General features: G+C 37.6%; 1 protein-coding gene across 2 annotated transcripts in view; it reads right to left on the bottom strand.

The window, feature by feature from the left end:
* Positions 1-579: 579 nt before the first annotated feature.
* tgfbrap1 (transforming growth factor, beta receptor associated protein 1) overlaps positions 580-14876 on the bottom strand; it is a 50259-nt gene continuing 35962 nt past the window's right edge. For both annotated transcript variants that reach the window (XM_072263216.1, XM_072263217.1), the window contains exons 7-12: positions 14680-14737; positions 8850-8993; positions 7445-7591; positions 5214-5373; positions 3844-4277; positions 580-2903 (exon numbers count right to left, since the gene is read on the bottom strand). In XM_072263216.1, the coding sequence (XP_072119317.1) occupies positions 2715-2903; positions 3844-4277; positions 5214-5373; positions 7445-7591; positions 8850-8993; positions 14680-14737 (1132 nt within the window). In that variant the 3' untranslated portion in view covers positions 580-2714. The remainder of the gene's footprint in view (positions 2904-3843; positions 4278-5213; positions 5374-7444; positions 7592-8849; positions 8994-14679; positions 14738-14876) is intronic.

Below are 14876 nucleotides of genomic sequence, written 5' to 3'. Positions count from 1 at the left end.
TTTCTATAAAGGGAACAGGTAACATCGCTGAAATGGCTCTGAATTGAGAAGTAGAAGGGAAGGAGAAACTCCATTGTTGTTGATTACAATATGAGCAGAATGATATGGAGCAAACTGTTGGGAGATGCAGGATAACAAGTCTCTGTGTCCTGATGCATTTCATTTTTTTTTTAATAAAAAGGGCTGAGATGGTGGAACTATCTGTCTTGCATTTTTCAGATGATATTAATACACAGGAATTAGATCTGAAAATGTGCGCAGACTAACACATGGAATGGATAGGTTGTGTTACAAGGAAAGATCAGCCAGCTTATATTTTCTAGAGTTTAGAAGAGTGGGAGTGAACTGGATTGAAATGTTCAAGCTCCTAATGGGTTGGAAAAGGACAGAAGAAAGGTGCGTGTGGAAGAAAACTTTTCCTCATGGGAGATCATATATTTAAGACGATGGTAAAACATTGTTTACGCAACAGGTCTTGTACCATTGTTGCAAAAGTTATCACCTGCATGATAAATAAGAATACAATATCCTTGAATCAAAGACATTCAGAAAAAAAACATTAACCAGATAAATCCACTGCATACAATTAATATAAAATTTATTTCAGCACTTGTCAAATAACATTTTAAAATTATTTCTGGATACAATGTTGATCCAAGATAATTTAAAACTCTGCTGCCAGTACCACTTGCTGCACCATGTCCTAGTCACCTATTTCTGTGCTTCTTGACTTCCTGCTTCACCAAAGCCCAATCTTAAAATTCTCATACAAATTAATTCTACTTTCTCAGTGAAGGAATTTATTAAAATTGTCATCTGTACATTTATACAATTAAACATTTCTCTCAATACTTACAGTGCAAACTTTAATATAAGCAGGGCAGTTAGATACAACAATTAAAGTAGAAATACTTCACTGCATTAGGCAATTTGCAAAATTTAAAATGTTTCCATTAAATGCCACAAGTTTAAATCTTATCCATAATGTACAATACTGTTACCAGCACCACTGCATATACACTGTACAAAACCACAGAAACAAGTGCATATCTGTGATTAAATAGTAAACATGCACTTTGGTTCAGTTCTCCACATTTCATTGCATTAAGTGTACTGTAAGTTTTAAGACTTGGTTACTTGCTTCCTGCAGAATTCAAAAATGTGTATTTTAAAAAATCAGTACAATGTAGTACAACTTACAAATTGCTAACCTGATCATCCAAACGTCCGCAATATTATGTATCTTAAACAAAAATGGGCTTGGTGACTTTAGAACACACTTAAATTGTACTTGATATTATTTAAATAGTAACATAAATGTTATCAAATGAAATGTAACCTCAGAGAGAAGTGTGAAAGATTTATTAAAGCAAAAATAATTAAGATATGAAAGCAATATTGTAAAGAGTATTCCTTGGTTTATTTTTCACTTACTTAAGATATCCAGAATGCTTTAATCCTGCAACAGGACTTCAATCCAATGTTCATTAAATCCTTTGACATTTAGCGATATGGACCTCCTAAAGACACATGCCTAACCTGAAGACAATGCAAATCAAGTTTGCAAAATATGTTTAGTATTATGGATAGAGGCATGTTCAGTACAGCCTGGAAGATTATCAAAGCCAAATATTGCCACTACCAAGAGAAAAGCTTTATCACAGTATGAATAAATTAATTGCACCATGGTTAAATATATGGCTATAGATTAAAAAGGTAATTAATTTCTTCAGCACATCAGAAGGACCTTTGTTCTACACCCCAGGAAGTTCAGATACATTACTTAAGAAAAGAGTCCTGTTACAGCTGTAGCCCATTTATTTAATTGGTATTTTCAATAAAGCAGTTGAAAACATGGTTTTCAAATTCTAAATATAACTGAAATAATATCTAATTAGTTTCCTTCCAATCCTTTTCCCTTTAAAATTTTGTGGAAATTACATGTATACAGTATATAGTTTTCACAAATTCAGCACCTTGGAGATCAGATAATCAGACTTGAATCTTTTCTCTTCCTCTTTTGTCCCATCTTATTGGTGCCCTCCTATTCACTCTCACCTGATGGAAAAGATTTCATTTAAAAAATGTAGAATTGAAATTAGATGCTTACTCATTCGTTCTGTAAACCAGCTGGTCAGCAAGTTCTTATACCAAGGGCAATGCACCATTACCTTGTAAATTGCTCATAGCAGTCTCATCATGGACGTACTGGTCCAAAGTCAATCGTGTGACATATACAACTTTGATTCATCTTTAACTGGTTATTCTATGACAATTATTGAACACATTACAGATGTTCAAATGATCCAAAGTTGGAGTTCTTTGACAAGAAGGAAAAGCCTACACATAACCAGTGGATAGTCAATTCCATAAGTAGTGTACTTGCACACAGAACAATGTTTCCAAACTGTTAGGAAACACAGAACCGAAGCCTTAGTCATAGTACAGTTAGATTTAAAGTTTTCAAAAGATCAACTTGTTCTCTCCATGTTGCACATACCAGGCAATCAATAATCCTCAAAACTGGGGGAAAATAACAGTTCAGATAATGCCTGGCTGCATTGACTGCTCACATCTGTGCTGTCAGTTAAAAATAAGGTAGCAGATGCAGATCAGTAACGAACACTTCCTTTTAATTAGCAGCATGGTCCACTTCCTTATTCTGGTCTGCAGTAACTCTGTAATGATTGATTGAAACAACTGCAGCCAATATCTCACGATTGATTTTTATGACTGGCAAAGTTCTGGTCAGTGGCAGGCAGACTATGGGGCTTTGTAGCACAGTGGATATGAACAAGACTCCCATCTGGATATCGCACAAACATTGGTTCTGTGAAAAAGCTGCAACATACTTGGCAAATTTTTTTATCTGAAAGCTTAATACTGTTTCCTCTTGATTTTACCTGAAAGGATTAGAAATTCAAAAAAAGTTCAGTTTGCTACTTAAGATCTTAAACTTCCATTGAAAAAATATAAATAAAAACATGTAATACAGCAAATAGAATTAGACTTTTCACATGGCCCGGCAACCTAAGGCAGCTGCATAATAGGTCTGATCAAAATAAAATTCTGTGTTGATAGAAGGGAACAAAATTATTAAGTGAATGTCAAGGGAAATGTTTAAAGGGAAAAAAAACCACCACTGGAGTACAGGATGAGAGATTGATTTGAAGTGAACATGTCAATTGATAGCAATGAGAATAGTAGAATTCAATAAAGGACAAGATGTCTTCATCTAGGAACCAAGTTTTTAGTGAGGCCATCAGGCATTGCAATTACATGTGCAAAGAACATGAACAATACAAGTGGAGCAGGGTATTTCAACTCCTTGTATTCCGCCATTCAATCGGAACATGGCTGATCTTTCTTCTCAGTACCTTCCATGCACTATCCCTAGATTTTTGATTCTCTTAATATCTAAGCATCTATCTATCAAGAGACAGTGAATCAGAAATATTAAAATGGTGCATGTCAAAGATTGCATTCATAGCAAATGGTTATTCTAAAGAGAGGTGAAGATATGAACAATGATTCGCAACCTGCTGGCTTGAGCCAAAGATGTGAACAAGGTGAAAAGGAGGATACAAATTACAGAAGCACATCAACACAAATGGAAGTTTTGGAAACATAGATGTTTCCATTTCATTTCATCATACAACTGTTTAGAATAAATCCACGATTAAATAAAAGATTGCATCAGAATCCAGGTTCCTAAATTAATAATGCACAATAAATGCAAGATAATTATATATTTGTATCTGACTTCTTGAAAGATCTATCCAACCCACTTATTGAAAATAACATTGGTAAGTGTAATGCCTACTTCTATAAAAATCTACTCACCTTTGTGTGTTTAAAAATTAAGTTTTCAGACTTCGCTAAGTTGGATGACAGTTCTGCCGTGCACTTAGAATGAAAGCTCCTTCTCATTGCTTTGGTTAAGAAAGGTGAAAGCAGTTGCAATGACCACTCTTCTGGGATCAGCTGTAGAACTCGAATTGCATCAAAATGAATAGCATGTTTATTCAGAAGGTCCACACCAGCCATTACTAGCTCATCACTGGTGTCATCGGGGTGCAAATAAAGGGTTAATAACATGTGGAAGAGCTTCTGCCTCCGTAAAGGATCCTCACCATTGGAATTCCACAGACAATAGTCCTCAGCAGCTTGGAAATCTTTTAACTTGTGAACCAGGATCTCCAGAGCTTTTTCATGTTCTCCCAGTTTTCCATGTAATATTGCACGTTCCATGTACAGATCCGTCTCCTGAATTTTACCTGTAATGTAGAGATAAAGGAAAACACATTACTATTTTTAAAAAATGTTAAGTACCTATTTTTCAGAATCAGAATCACGTTTAATGTCACTGCATATGTTACAAAATTTGTTGTTTTGTGGCAGCAGGACATTGCAAACATTTTTTTGTAGATAATTTACAGTAAAAATCCCATAATCCATGATTTGACTTTGGAAACCCTAATGGTTAGGCGTCTATCTTGCCAGCTGTCACTCCCCTGCTCTGCCAAAGCTCAAAGGGACTCCAGTCCTGGGCTTCTCCTAAAACTCACCATGTTTCCCTGAAGTTACTATAACTCTGTAATATCTTAAAAAAAACTAATGCATTGCTGTATTAATAACATCCAACTGCCTGAATAACCTGCGAGGTCAGATACCAATGAAATCATGACTGTACCAGATTATTGAAGTTTCAATACAGTTGGTTTCAACAGTTACTTTGGACAACCAAAGTTCAAGCTTTCATGCTAAAGGTAATTACAAAAATCTAATTATATAGCAGTGCATGCCTCAAACCAAAATAAGATACATTGCAAATACTGTTCAGCTCTTTAGTGCAGGCGTAGCCTGGAGATGGGCGGCAGGGTAGCGTATCGCTTCACAGCACCAACGAACAGGGTTCAATTCCTGCCGCTGTCTGTAAGGAGTTTGTATGTTCTCCCCATTACTGTGTGGGTTTCCTCCAAGTGCTCCAGTTTTCTCCCATATTCCAATGGCATATGGGTTAGTAATGCTATGTTGACAGTAAAAGTGTGGCAACACTTGTAGGCTGCCCCCAGCACCATCCTCAGACTGTGTTGGTTGTAACAACACATTTCACTATACTTCAGTGTACACATGACAAATAAAGGTGATCTTTATATGATTAAGTAATAACACCATTGTGCATAACAAACAGAAAAATGTCAACGTTTTACCTAGCAAAAGATGAACTCTATAAAGATTTGAGTGCTGTAGTAAGTTTTTCAGAGTACAACGTGCTGAAAATAGTTCTTCTGAAACGTATCCTCCCTGGGAGTGCAATTCTAGTACTTTATCCAGGTATAATATAGCCAAATGTGTGTGGTATTTCTCCTTCTGTAGATGCAAACAGAGCAAGGATAAATCACTAAAGATAACAGAAAACATAGTTCTGCTACATAATTTTGAGAGGAGTCAATGGGCTTTTCTGGTCCTTTACATTTAGGGACAATCGTATATCTGTTTTGAACATCAATTTGAATTGGGGGAGAAACAGCATACCCAGCAAAACAGACTGTTGAATACAAAATGTTAACTTCAAAATTACAGCATACATTACACAAATACAGTGGATTCCAGTTAATTGCGATACACAAGGATCATTTTGGCCCAACTAAACAGCTGCCTCAATTAGCCAGTATCAAGGAAATAGGTAGGAAGGTATAAAAAGATAAACTACAATTCAATTGAGTAATAAATTATGTATTTAAATGAAATACCGAACAAAGTAGAAAACTAACAATAACTTTACAGTATTATAAAACTGTAATAGTTAGACGGAGAAATTCGTCCAGTGTATTTCTTTTGATTAACTGTAATTGAACAAAATCAGAGCAGACACCTTTTGCAGATAATGAACTGACTTCATACAATGCCTTTGATGATTACATCCTCCAAATTTTCATTTTCATTGTAACATTCAAGATTATTGTTGATACATTCAAATTCTTCATAACTAGAAGATGTGAAATAATTTCATTTTCACTCCTGGCCACTTCTGGCATCTTCAAGCCTGAATGCTTGACACCATAAGGAGCAAAACAGTTCTGAATTGTCTTACCTCTTATTTCTTAGTAACTATCAGTGGCAAAATTTACTGCTTTTTGAACAGAGAAACACACAACCGATGCCATTTAACTACTGTTTGCTCTAAGCACAGTGTAGTGTCTAACAGCCGCACGAGTGCACTCAACTGACATTAGTTAGAAACTGTATGGCAACTGTCTCCTGTCCCAAATAAAAGGCATAGTGTCCCAAATAAACAAAGGGAAGCTCAACTAATTTCTCTGTTAGTTCTTGTTCCCAAATAAGCAGCTACTCCGATTAACCAGTGGCCCAATTAATGAGAATCCACTATTTAGAACATAAAACAGTACAGCACAGTACAGGCCCTTCGGCCCACAATGTTGTGCTGACCCTTTATCCCTACCTCCCATATAACCCCCCCACCTTAAATTCCTCCATATACCTGTCTAGCAGTCTCTTAAATTTCACTAGTATTTAAGTATTCAGTAGTATAAATTTGAACATTTATATTTAAATCTAGTGATACAGCATGGAATAGGCTCTTCCAGCTCTTCGAGCCAAGCCACCCCAGCACCCCCAATTAAGCCTAGCCTAAGCACAGGACGATTTACAATGACCAATTCACCTACCTGTTACGTCTTTGGACTGTGGAAGGAAACCACAGCACCCAAGTAAAACCCACGTATTCCACGGGGACAACAGCACAGTACGGCACCGGAATTGAACTCCGAAGCGCCCCAAGCTGTAATAGCATCTACACTATGCTATGATGGCCCCAACATACTTGAAGTAATAAACTAGTTCCAGGGTAAAACCAACGCAACAGAACACAGCAACACGTTCTAAATCAAGCTTCGTCAGAAATTACTTCAGGCACATATGTAGCAAATTAAACATTCAGTGAAGGCATTGAAAATAAACTCAATAAATGGGTTCTCAGATGAAATATTAGGGTGGGAGGGGAGGATGACTGAAAATAAAAAGGGATAAAAGATCAAGACACCAATACTTTTCAGTATGCATAAACTTAGAAGGATCAACTCCATTCCTGGGAAGAAAAAACCATCAATGAGAGAAGGTAACTGATAGTTATTTAGTTTCAAAATGAGTGCTGTTTTCCCAGCCGTTTCTTCGAAACAACTCTTCAATTCAGCACAATGAAATAGGGGTACTATTCAGCTTCTTAAAATCAAATCTTTACATTGATATAGAGTATTTGACTAGCTTAGGTGTTTCAGTAGGTCATGCAAAACTACATGCAATATATTTTAATCTGGTATTTTCCATGAAAGTGCACCTAATAATTATAAACTAAATATCAGAATAGGTATTTTAGAATACAAACTGCATTTTCACATTTGTAGATCTGATGAATATTTACCTGAATCTTTCTTTCAAACACTAAGTGTTCCAAATACACAACAAGAGCTTTCTTATACTTGTGAAGATAGTTGACGATGTCATCTGGATTCATAGAGGTTGTCTGGTTTTCATCAACTGGTCGCCTTGTGAAAATCCGGACACCAACCTTATCAGAAACAGCAAAATGACAACCGTATTACTGGCGATTCTTAATTTACCATATCATGACCTTTCTCCAAACAGCGTTTCTACTGATTTTAAAAAGGAATACTTGAAAATTTTACAATAATCATACTAATTAATATCTTCATTTAAATTCCATGCGCTTATTTTAACCCCCCATCACTCTTAAAAATGGACTCAAAAGGCAACAGCTACAGTGGGTGGAGTACAATTCAAATATAAACAATCTGTAATTTGTGCAGTTAAGGGAGTTATGATGTTTTTAAACATTGTATGCTAAAAAGAAGTTGTGAGAATTCTCAATGCAATTGGTGCTTCATTACAAAATTTTCATTTTTCTTTAACCCCTTGCTCCATCCCTTGTGCATAATCCACAAACCATAAAAATTACTGCTTCAGTTGCTCAGGTTTTCAAAAAATATATATCAAACATTTCATGATGGTTTTAGCTCTTGCACCACTTTCCATAATGTACTGCTACTGTTCTTGATAATTAACTTACTGTAACACAAGTAAAACATGAACGCCTGTGAATGAACTCAGGTGTTTTTAAAAAAGTTTATTATTTAACCCTGTAGATATAGAGGACATACTAAACAAATACTTTTTTTTTAAAATCTTATTTATCTATATTAAGCAAAAAAAAATTCAGATGACACAATACAAAAGCCATAGCTCACAATTTGCACTTGGCTGTGAGGCCACCATGCTTTTTAATTGACTACAGAAAAAAAATTTCACTTACCTGGCGCAGGGTTTAAAGAAAAGGCAGGGGCTTCCGCAGTGTTATCTAGCGTAGCCAAAAAAAAATGTCCGCAAAACAGCTTTAAGGACACTTTGGTAGTCAAATAACATCAATTCTAGCTTCGCCAATCATCAACACTCTCAAAAATATTGAATGTTTCCGACACTTGAACAAATTTAAAATTTACTCTAGCTATTAGAAAAGTAAAATCTCAGACAGAGACACACACAGAAAATATTTAAATGCATGCGAATATCAGCACTTAGTACATTGGAGCTATTCTTCATTAAAATCAATCGAGATATTAGCTTAGTTTTTTTTTGAGGAAATGCCCCCCCACAAGTGGTGGGGAAAAGCCATAGATATCCTTTGGGGAAATGTTTGCAGATGAGCAAGGATCTGCTGACATTTTCCTGTAAATTCCACAGCTCTATTAAGAAACGTTAAGTCAAGATCAACTTATTTATTATTTACATCAATGAAATGAAAACCAAACCTCTTCATTTCTCTGTAAGGCCCAGTCAGCATACTTCCATACCAGTTCGTGATTAGAGCAGAAGCTTAGAAAATCAACAATATAGTCAAAAAGATCGGAACGGGTTGTATCCTGGAGTTCTCCATCAACGATCTTCACCCACAACTACAAGGAAAGAAAATATTGGCTTGAATCAGAAATAGAAAAAAAACTGTTTAATAGAATTTGCGGTAATCTTTTGCCAAAGAATTTTTAAAAACTAGTAAATTACAAACTCAAACACTTCAATACTATAACACTTCAACACCATATTACACATCAATACTATACATCCAACTGTCATCACCCCCAAAGATAATCAGTGCAGAATGACACATCAGTATACAAAATATAAATCATAATCTAATAGCAAATAAATCCATTTCTGTCATGTAGCTTAAAAACTTGTCAAAAAGTTGAAATTACTTTCCCCTTAATATTTAACTGAATAAAGTAGCTTAGTTTGAACATGACAATTTAATCTCTTCGAAAATAAATACACCAAAAACATCAGATAATAAGTAACTATCAAGGCACTTCTATTAGTTATCTGAAGAGAACGGTTGATATTGTCCTGAAAAACTGACTCTGTTTCTGCATCTTTCTATTTTGGCTCAAATCTGTAAGGTTTTCTCCCTCTTTGGTCTTGATTTTCTCCAAAACAAATATTTGTTTATTCTCCAAATCAAAACAAATATTAAGTTGACATTGAAAATACTTTCATATTCCTCTACATTTTGGGTCATGATGCTGGAGAGAAATCTTACCATACCCCAAACATTTTATACAGTTCTAACTTGTATTCTAAGTCTTAACTAAGAAAGGAAGTACCCCAAATTCATTCCTTTCATCTTACCTATACACTTTGCTGCCTTTGGGGCTAGTGGACACACATACACTCTTCGCTCCTTGTTCTCTCATCTTCTCATTATTTATGGTCAACTAGTTTCTCAGTATCCGTCCCTAAATATAAGCTGCTTTTCTCTTGATCCATTCCTATTTTTCACTTTCCTTCCCTCAAAAGTTAATTCATTGGGTTTATTACGATGATATGGTACTTACAGATAAATGCACACAAGTTTGTGAGCATTGTTATACACACTGAAGGAGCAACATTCATCCAGACATCCAAGACACTCTTATTTGATATAAGCAGGCAGCATCTATTGTTGGCACCCAGTACAAGACTAGAGGTACTGCACTTTTGCTAGATTGTCCATTTTAAGGATAAGGATCTCTCTGGAGACTGAGCAAATTAAAATAGAGAAATCTAATGTTTTTCCAGTTCTTCAAAAGATTATGCTGATTCATCATTATCAGTAGTATCTGCAGGTGGCGCTGCTCAAGAAGTCAACATGCGTCAAAGATCCCAACCATCATGGCCTTGCATCTTCAGCTACCAGGAGTTAGAAGGCACAGAAGCCTGAGGACTCCCACCATCACATTCAGGAAGAGCTACTTCCCTTCATCCATTCTGATACTGAACCAAGTGGCACAACCCTAATCACTAGTTTAGCAAAACTAACTACTTTGATCATTTTGCACTAATTTTGCTACCTCTTGTAAAAATTGTGTATAATTTATTTTGAATTTGTTGTTCTCATGATTGCTGCTTTATGATAGCATGTGCCTGTAATGCTACTGCAAGTTTCTTTTTGCACATGTACTTGTGCATATGACAATAAACTTTGACATCGACTTTAGAATGCAAAAGCTATTCATTCTACAACTGTTAGAGAGAGGTTCACTTCCAAACCTTAGGTTTGGAACGTTTCCTGCTCGTCTCCCAGGTTCCCCTCTCTCCCAATCCACTTCTTGTCAAACACCACCTATAAATTCACAGATGACACAGATGTTGTTGGTAAAATCTCAGATAATGATGAGGAAGCTTATAGGACTGAGATAGATTGTGCTGGTTGAGTGCTGCCACAACAACAAACTTGCACTCAACGTCAACAAGACCAAGGAATTGATTCTGGATTTCATGAAGGGGAAGTCCAGATAACATACATCAATCCTCATTGAGGAGTCAACAGAGGAAAGGATGAGCAGCTGTAAGTTCTTGTATGTCAACATCTCGGAGGATCTACCCTGGGCCCAGCACATTGATGTAATCACGTAGAATGTGCAACAGAGGGTCTACTTTATTAGGAGTTTCAGGAGATTTGGTATGTCACCAAAGACTTGCAAATTTCTGTAGATGTTGGTGAAGAGCATTCTGACTGGTTGCATCACAGCCTGGTATGGAGTATTCAACGCACAGGGTCACAAGAGGCTGCGGATGGCTATAGACTCAACCAGCTCCATCAGGGGCACAACTCTCCTCATCATCAAGGATATTTTCAAGAGACAGTGCTTCAGGAAGATGGCTTCCATCATAATCAGAATGAGGTTTATCATCACTAACATACAGTATGTCGTGAAATTTGTTGTTTTGTGGCAGAACAGTGCAATACATACAATATACTGTAAATTGCAATACAAGTAGTGCAAAACAGAGAGCAAAATAGTGAAGTAGTATGTTCACGGGTTCATTGTCCATTCAGAAATCTGATGGCGAAGGGGAAGAAGCTGTTCCTAAAACATTGTGCTTGTGCGCCTTCAGGCTCCTGTACCTCCTCCCTGATGGAGTAATGCGAAGAGGGTATGTCCTGGGTGGTGGAGGTCCTTAAATGATGGATGTTGCCTTTTTGAGACATCGCCTTTAGAAGATGTCCTCAGTGCTGGGGAGGCTAGTGTCCATGATGAAGCTGGCCGAGTTTACAACCCTCTTCAGCCTTTTCTGATGGTGTACATTGGCCCCTTCCTACCAAATGGTGATGCAACCAATCAAAAAGTTCTCCTCTTTACATCATTAGTGACATATCAAATCTTCTCAAATTTCTAATGAAACATAGCTGCTGATGTGCCTTCTTCATAACTATATCAATATGTTGGGCCCAGGATTGTTCTTCAGAAATGTTGACACACAGGAACTTGAAACTGCTCATCCTTTCCACTGCTGACCTTTCAATGAGTACTGGTGTTTATTCCCTCCACTTCCCCATCTTGAAGTCTTTAGTCTTTCCTAAGTTGAGTGCAAGGTTGTTGTTACAAAACTGCTATCATTAAGGACCCTCACCATCTAGGGTATACCCTCCTCTCCTCACTACAAGAGTGGTGGTACAGGAGCCTGAAGGCCCTTATTCAACAACTTGGGAACAGCTTCTCTTCAATCATCGGATCTCTGAATGGTCCATAAACTCATAAACACTACTTCATTATTGTTTATTGTACTATTTATATAATTTGTAATTTATAGTAATGTTATGTCTTTGCACTGTATTGCTACTGCAAAATAAAAAAAGTTGACATCATATAAGATAGTGATAATATTCGCCATCTGATTTAGACCTCTTCCTACCCCAAATCACCTATTTTTACCCCCTCCTGCTTCCATCCACCTGCACATTTCACTCATCCCTCTTTCCCCCACCAGGTTCTATCTATCCTTCATCTTTCCTCCATGTTCACCTTATTTATCAGATTCCAGTATAAAGTACTTCTGTATCCTCTTTTTGCTTCCAGCAACTGTCTCCACCTTCATCTTGCACACCACCACCACCCCTGGCTCCATCTGTTGTATCCACCCCTTTATCTTTGTCTGCTTCCATCAGTCTGTCTCCCAACTCCATCTCACCTCTCCCCCAAACAAGACTATTAGCCTTCATCACCTATTAATTGCTTGGCCACCTCACCCCTCTCCCCTCCTCTTTTTACTGGCTACCTTTCTTCACCACTCAGTCCTAATGTAGAGTATTGGCAATTCCAAAACACAAGAGATTCTGCAGATGCTGGAAATCAAAAGCAACACAGAAGCTGTTGACAATTCCCTCTCCGTTCCATCAGTCCCCACCCCAGATGCTGCTTAATATGCTGCCTTTTTCTTTCCAAAATCTGCAGCCTCCTGTATTGCCATGTACTTTAAATTTATATGCTAATATGGGACTTCACCTGTGGCTTGCTGAAAATCTAAGTAAATCACATCCAGTGATCTTCCCTTATCAATCTTAATTATTTACATCCTTTAAACTCCAGTAGGATTGAAAAACAAGCTTTATCTTCCAGAAAGCCATAATGACTCATCTATTCTCGTTATTTTCCAAATATTCACTTTTATCATCCTCTGGCATTTTCCCCAGTACTAATGTTAGGCTCACTGTACTATAGCTTCCCATCTCCATCCTTTTGGGGGGGGGGGGCATCATTATTCATTGCTTCATAACAATGGGTAATTGCTTGACGGCAAAACTCTGTTCTTTTGGCCAAGGTCTCAACTTTTAATAGACATAGAAGAAGATGACCTGCCTGCCCTGATAACGATGAGATGACACCCCAGTGGTCCCAACCTCCGGGCCGCCGACAGATACCGATTCACGGAGAATGCAGCGGTAGCCGGGAGGCACCCAGCACGTCTTTAAGAAAAAAGCCGAAATAAACAAGCTAGTTAATTAGGTGCCGCCCGGCACATGAATGTTGGCCCAGATCAGAAGCGATTGCCGATTTCACTTGCTCTATGTAATCGGCAATTGCCTCTGATCTGGGCCGACATTTGCGTGCCAGGCGGCACCTAATTAATTAGCTTGTTTATTTCAGCTTTTTTCTTAAAGATGTGTTGGGTGCGGCCCAGCCACCGCTGGACCCCTGCATGCTTCGCGGATCGGTATCAGTTCGCTGCCTGGAGGGTGGGGGCCACTGCACCAACCCAACCTCCAAGGACTCAGCCTAACACACCATCATCAGTGTGCTCGGTGCTGACTTCCTAATTCCGGTAAGTGATACTACACTGTACATACATTATTTCTACTTCATATAGGCTGTGTATTTTTATGTGTTATTTGGTATGATTTGGCAGCTTCATAGCTTAAAGGTTACTGGAGACGGTGTTTTGCCAAGAGCGCTTGCGTGAGATTTTCACTATGGAGAACAGTGCAGGCAATCCTTGTAGAGAAGTATTTCTAATTTATATAGGCTGTGTATTTATCACATTATTCATGCTTTTACTATACGTTACTGCTGTCTTAGGTTTTACGTGTTATTTGGCATGATTTGGTAGGTTATTTTTGGGTCTGCGAACGCTCACAAATTTTTCCGATATAAATAATTGGTAATTGCTTCTTCGCTTTACGTCATTCCGGCTTACGAACCGTTTCATAGGAACGCTCTACCTTCGGATGGCGGGGGAAACCTGTATTTATTATTTAGAGATACAGCACAAAACAGGTTCTTCCAGCCCTTCCTGCCAGCAACCCCCGATTCAACTCTCACCCAATCATGGGACAATTTACAATGACCAATTAACCTACTAATCGTTACATCTTTGGACTGTGGGAGGACACTGGAGCACCTGGAGGAGACCCAAGCATTCCACGGGGAGGACGCCGGGATTGAACTCCAACACCCTGAGCTGTAACAGTGTTGCACTGTCCGCTATATTATCATGGTAACCCTTAAACAATGTCAGTCTTAACTATCTATTTACATTGTACTATTTCTAAGTCGAATACTTATGTTTTCTAGAAGCTCTAATTGCAACTGCAAAACACCAGTTAAACAACCACTAAAATGGCACCTGTAAACATTACAGTTAAGTCACGTGGAAACTGTTCCCATATTCTACATCTGTTTATCTAGCTGGTCGTGCATTTCTCCTAATGCCTACTTACACACTGAGAGAACTCAATTGATTTCTTCCAATGATTTTCACAAATGCATACATTGAAGCAAATGCAAATCTTAAAAGACAGTCCAGAAAAACTAAACACCACTTTACCTGTAGTGCTGCTTCATTTTGTCCATTATAGTGATAAAGAAGACCAAGGGCAAAGTATCTGTTCAAGAAACACATTAAACTAGTTAAACTTCAAAAAGATTACATCCATCAGAAAGATGCAGTATTCACAGCACACAAGACAGTCATTCAAGACAACATATTAATTCTTCACAAATATACATGCAATCTGTTTCTGT

Source organism: Mobula birostris, chromosome 7 (genome assembly GCF_030028105.1).
Source record: "Mobula birostris isolate sMobBir1 chromosome 7, sMobBir1.hap1, whole genome shotgun sequence".
Lineage (NCBI taxonomy): Eukaryota > Metazoa > Chordata > Chondrichthyes > Myliobatiformes > Myliobatidae > Mobula > Mobula birostris.
Note: the sequence above shows the minus strand (reverse complement) of the source record. Positions and strands in the feature narration are given on the sequence as shown.